Raw genomic sequence first — 5,581 nt, 5'->3', positions numbered from 1 at the left:
TGGGTAACAAGAGCGAAACTCTGTCCAAAAAAAAAAAAAAAAAAAAAGTGAACATTTGAGTATTTTCATCAACATATACTTAAGTACTTCTACATATAGGTGAAGGGTAATGGTTTCTTTTCATTTCTAAGGTTGGAGAGCCAAAATACTTTACAACTTCAGACCGGAGAAAAGGCCAGCGGTGTGAAGTTAGACTCTATGATGAAACAGAATCTTCTTTTGCCATGACATGGTAACCACCCACATCTCTTCCAAACTGTGAAATCCCTATTGTTATCACCGGGATATTTTCATTTTATCAAAAAGGTGATGGATTTCATATCCAGAAGATAATGATAGGAGATGAATGATACTTTAAAAAATCAACCTTAGTCTTGAATGTTGAGTTGCTATGGACACCAGCTTAAAATGAGGTCTTTAGATGGCATAGAATTGCTTAGGACTCTACCATCACCAGTTTTATTATTGAATTCTGTTTTATAATGAACTGTGTTTTATTAGGTCCCATGGAACAAGCAAGACTCTCCCTCCATGCTTCCTGGGAAGTATACTGGAGCAGGACAGGGCACAGGGAATGTGGGGCAGGGTGGGGGCTGCTGCACCCTGAAGCACTGCCAGGTACAAGGCATTGTCTAGACCCCTGATGCTTGTGTACCAAAGGAAATGATCTGAAAAGTGCCTTCAACCCATCAAGACTGCTAAGCAAGTTATCTGCTAGAGGGCCCTTACCTTCGTGGTCTAAAAGTATGACTTTAAAGTCTTTAGGCTTTAGTTCTAAGTAGCCTGGAGTGATTAAGTGTTGGGAAAATAAATTGGCAAAGCAGAGTATTACTAGAGAAGAGTGTGTGTTAAAGGAATGCTCTCTCATGGAGATGTTAAATTCTCCATGGGAGGGACAAGTAAAAACTGGCATCCTTAAGACCAAGAGGTCTTTGACCACCTTGGGAATGGCTGACCCCAGCCACTGAAGCTTTTTTGTTGTTGTTGTTGTAAATAATGTGTCACTATTGGTTTTTTCTAGTATATTCAATTTGTATTACTTCTTTTTAAACAAATGCAGTTGGGATAGTGAATCCATTCTACTTGCACAGTGCTGGATGCCACGAGAAACAGGTATTATTATCCAGTGATTGTGTTCAATATTTGTCATTTTATAACCTCCCATGTAATAATTTTAAATGACTTTTTCCCCAAACAGTAATATTTGCCTCGGATGTAAGAATAAATTTTGACAAATTTCGAAACTGCATGACAGCAACTGTAATCTCAAAAACCATTATTACAACTAATCCAGGTAAAAAGCTTTCTGAAACCTTTTTATCCCTTTGGAAATGACTGGACACATTTCAATATTTATACAGTATATTTAAGACTGAAAATTCAGCCTGGATTTAATTCATATTAGAAGTACAAATTGCTTTATATAACTTTTAAAAAAACTTACGATGAACTTTGATATCTTTACTAAAGAAATGTGAGGCCAGGCCAGGCCAGGCCTGGTGGCTCGCGCTCATAATCCCAGCACTTTGGGAGGCTGAGGCGGGTAGATCATGGGGTCAGGAGATAGAGACCATCCTGGCCAACATGGTAAAACCCCATCTCTACAAAAATACAAAAATTGGCTGGGCATGGTGGTGGGCACCTGTAATCCCAGCTACTCGGGAGGCTGAGGCAAGAGAATTGCTTGAACACAGGAGGCGGAGGTTGCAGTGAGCTGAAATCACACCACTGCATTCCTGCCTGGTGACAGAGCAAGACACCAACTCAAAAAAAATAAATAAAGAAGGAAAGAAAGAAAGAAACGTGAAAAACCAGATTAATTTTTAAAGTATAATCCATTGTGATAATTTTTGAGGGATCAATCTTATTGCTTAGATGACCTAAATTATTGACTATTTAAAAAGTAAATTCAGTTTTGCTACATTCAAATAACTTTTACTGCTAGGACATAACATACACACACATACATAGAATTCTGTGTAGTATCATTAACTCAACTGCACATTAAATGCCCAGATGATACCCTGAAGTGGTTGTTAAAGAAGTTACAGTTGGCCGGGCGCGGTGGCTCAAGCCTGTAATCCCAGCACTTTGGGAGGCCGAGGCGGGTGGATCACGAGGTCAAGAGATCGAGACCATCCTGGTCAACATGGTGAAACCCCGTCTCTACTAAAAATACAAAAAAAAATTAGCTGGGCATGGTGGCGCGTGCCTGTAGTCCCAGCTGCTCAGGAGGCTGAGGCAGGAGAATTGCCTGAACCCAGGAGGCGGACGTTGCGGTGAGCCGAGGTCGCGCCATTGCACTCCAGCCTGGGTAACAAGAGCGAAACTCCGTCTCAAAAAAAAAAAAGAAGTTACAGTTTACTAAAGCATGAAATCAAGGGAGCCAGATCCGGGAGAATGAGGGGTTAGTGCCTGTGAGCATTCCCAGGGTGCTTTAGAGTGCAGATATAACCGTCAACCCAGTACTGGCAAAGAAATGGAGTAATCCTTTTCCATCTCAAGAAGCTGTGAGTATAGTATGTAGGGTATCATTTAAAGCATACAGTCACTCTGCTGGTCTGTGACAAAGCATCAGCAGTGACAGAATTATAAATAAAGCAATGTATGCTTGTGACCAAATGTATGCTTTTGACAGGATTTTTAAAAGAGAATTACTATGAGGAATGGTGTAAAATAACAAGGCTCTGGTTTTTTTTTTTGTTTGTTTGTTTGTTTGAGACAGAGTTTCGCTCTTGTTACCCAGGCTGGAGTGCAATGGCGCGATCTTGGTTCACCGCAGCCCCAGCTTCCTGGGTTCAGGCAATTCTCCTGCCCCAGCCTCCCAAGTAGCTGGGATTACAGGCGCATGTCACATGCCCACTAATTTTTGTATTTTTAGTAGAGACGGGGTTTCACCTTGTTGACCAGGATGGTCTCGATCTCTTGACCTCGTGATCCACCTGCCTCGGCCTCTCAAAGTGCTGGGATTATAGGCTTGAGCCACCGCGCCCGGCCAAGACTCTGGTTTTTATATAAGTACTCTGAATGTTGCACACCCATCCCATGGATGTTGTCTCCTTGAAGGCAGTACCACCGTAGGTGATGTGCATGCCCTGAATTGTTCTTCACAGAACTCAGTTACTGAGCACCTGCTGTGTGCTGGTTGCTGTTCTGGGGTCCATCAACAAAATGGACAAATATTTCCACCCTCATGGAGCTTACACTCCAGCAGGGAGAGATGGAGAATAAATAATGAAGATAATATGTTCGTGAATTATGATTTTTTTTTGAGATGGAATTTTGTTCTTGTTGCCCAGGCTAGAGTGCAATGGCACGATCTCAGCTCACTGCAACTTTTGCCTCCCAGGTTCAAGTGATTCTCCTGCCTCAGCCTCCCGAGTAGCTGGGATTACAGGCATGTGCCACCATGCCCGGCTAATTTTGCATTTTTAGTAGAGACGGGGTTTCTCCATGTTGATCAGGCTGGTCTCAAACTCCCGACCTCAGGTGATCCACCCACGTCGGCCTCCCAAAGTACTAGGATTACAGGCGTGAGCCAACCTGCCTGGCCGAATTATGAAATACTTAAGGAGAACAGGTGGAATAGAATCAGGAGGACCTAGAGAGCCACAGTATGTGTGATATTCCACAAGGTGGTTCAGGCGCGCTGCATGGGAGGGTGACATTTGAGCAAAGACTTGAGGAGGAGGCTAAAGGGTTAACCAATGGAAAGCCCTGTGCCTGCCTGTGGGAGGAACAGCCAGGGGCTGGTGTTGCTGGAGCAGATGGCGCTTGGGGGAGAGGGGCAGGAGCATTCTGAAAAGAGATGGAGGCACCCATGAAGAAGGCCTCACAGGCTGTTAGAGTGTGCTGGCTTCCACTCTGGACGGTGTAGCAGGTTGGGTTTGGAGCAGAGCGGTGACAGCATCTGACTCAGTTCTGAGAGGATCACTCTGACTCCTTTGTTGGAAATTGATGGTGACACATGATAGTCTGTTATTAACACTTAGGACAACAGCACTCTACTCTTCAATTTTTTTCTTTCTTGGAGGGGAGTACTATGGTTTATTATTAGACATAATTTATTAATAAAAATAGTTTATTATTTTTTTTTGAGACGGAGTCTTGCTCTGTCACCCAGGCTGGAGTGCAATGCCACAATCTTGGCTCACTGCAACCTCCACTTCCTGCGTTCAAGCAATTCTCCTGCTTCAGCCTCCCAGCTTGTTGGGAGTACAGGTGCCTGCCACCATGCCCAGCTTATTTTTATGTTTTTAGTAGAGACAGGGTTTCACCATATTGGCCAGGCTGGTCTTGAACTGCTGGGCTCAAATGATCCTCCTGCCTGGGCCTCCCAAAGTTCTGGGATTACAGGCGAGAGCCACTGCACCTGGCCTATCATTCTTTTTTTTTAGATGAAGTCTCATTCTGTCGCCCGGGCTGGAGTGCCGTGGCCCAATCTCCGCTCACTGCAGCCTCCGCAATTCTCCAGCCTCAGCCTACTGAATAGCTGGGACTGCAGGCACATCCCACCACATCTGGCTAGTTTTTTGTATTTTTAGTAGAGACGGGGTTTCACCCTGTTAACCTAGGTGGTCTCAACCTCCTGACCTTGTGATCCACCTGCCTTGATCTTCCAAAGTGCTGGGATTACAGGCATGAGCCACTGTGCCCAGCCCGGCCTATTATTCTTACATTTAGGTGGATTTGTCTGATGGAAAAGATGATTAAGCTTGACAGTACAATGGTATAGAAAACTCAAGCTCTAATTAATGAGACGTATTTTAGGGTGTTGTGCATTTGGCTCTGATGACAGATTCAAAGAAAAAATGTCAAAGTATTTTGAGCAACAATCAACATTATTAGAAAAGATGCCTTCTTGGCCTGGCGCAGTGGCTCACGCCTATAATCCCAGCACTTTGGGAGGCCGAGGTGGGTGGATCACGAGGTCAAGAGATCGAGACCATCCTGGTCAACAAGGTGAAACCCCGTCTCTATTAAAAATACAAAAATTAGCTGGGCATGATGGTGCGTGCCTGTAGTCCCAGCTACTCGGGAGGCTGAGGCAGGAGAATTGCTTGAACCTAGGAGGCGGAGGTTGCGGTGAGCCGAGATCGTGCCATTGCACTCCAGTGTGGGTAACAACAGCGAAACTCCGTCTCAAAAAAAAAAAAAAAAGAAAGAAAAGAAAAGAAGAGAAAACTACTTGTAACTGCTAATCATCAAAATGTATATTCCATCCAGTCAACTTAAATCTATGTTCCCAGGTTACAATCTTCAAGCTATCCCAAATAAACTCTCATGTTAATTTTGCCTCAATTTCTTCCTTTTAGATTGATGCCAGGAACCTGAATATCATGGATCCTGCTCTCAACTGAGTCATGAGGACTGCACTAAGGTAGTAGTGTTTGATGCAAGATGGGACAATTTGATTTTCTCTTGTGGGAATTTAAAACATTTCCAGAGAGAAAAGCTTCTCATATTGAGTTATTTAATGGCGCATTCAAAAGAAGGTCCATAAGTTTGCGGCACTGATATCTCCTGCTCGGTCACAGCACTGATATTTCCCAGGCACAGGTTATGCACCGCTTTTTTTTTT

At 43.8% G+C, this 5,581-nt stretch overlaps 1 protein-coding gene across 1 annotated transcript in view; it reads left to right on the top strand.

Moving 5' to 3' along the window:
- The window catches only part of MEIOB (meiosis specific with OB-fold), a 31,677-nt gene that overhangs the window by 10,487 nt on the left and 15,609 nt on the right, over nt 1–5,581 (top strand). Inside the window, exons 4-6 of the mRNA XM_032268130.1 lie at nt 132–232; nt 1,061–1,113; nt 1,199–1,294. Coding sequence (XP_032124021.1) covers nt 132–232; nt 1,061–1,113; nt 1,199–1,294 — 250 coding nt within the window. The remainder of the gene's footprint in view (nt 1–131; nt 233–1,060; nt 1,114–1,198; nt 1,295–5,581) is intronic.

This window comes from Sapajus apella, unplaced genomic scaffold (assembly GCF_009761245.1).
Source record: "Sapajus apella isolate SASKATOON/1434 unplaced genomic scaffold, GSC_monkey_1.0 scaffold175, whole genome shotgun sequence".
In the NCBI taxonomy this organism is placed as follows: Eukaryota; Metazoa; Chordata; class Mammalia; order Primates; family Cebidae; genus Sapajus; species Sapajus apella.
Note: the sequence above shows the minus strand (reverse complement) of the source record. Positions and strands in the feature narration are given on the sequence as shown.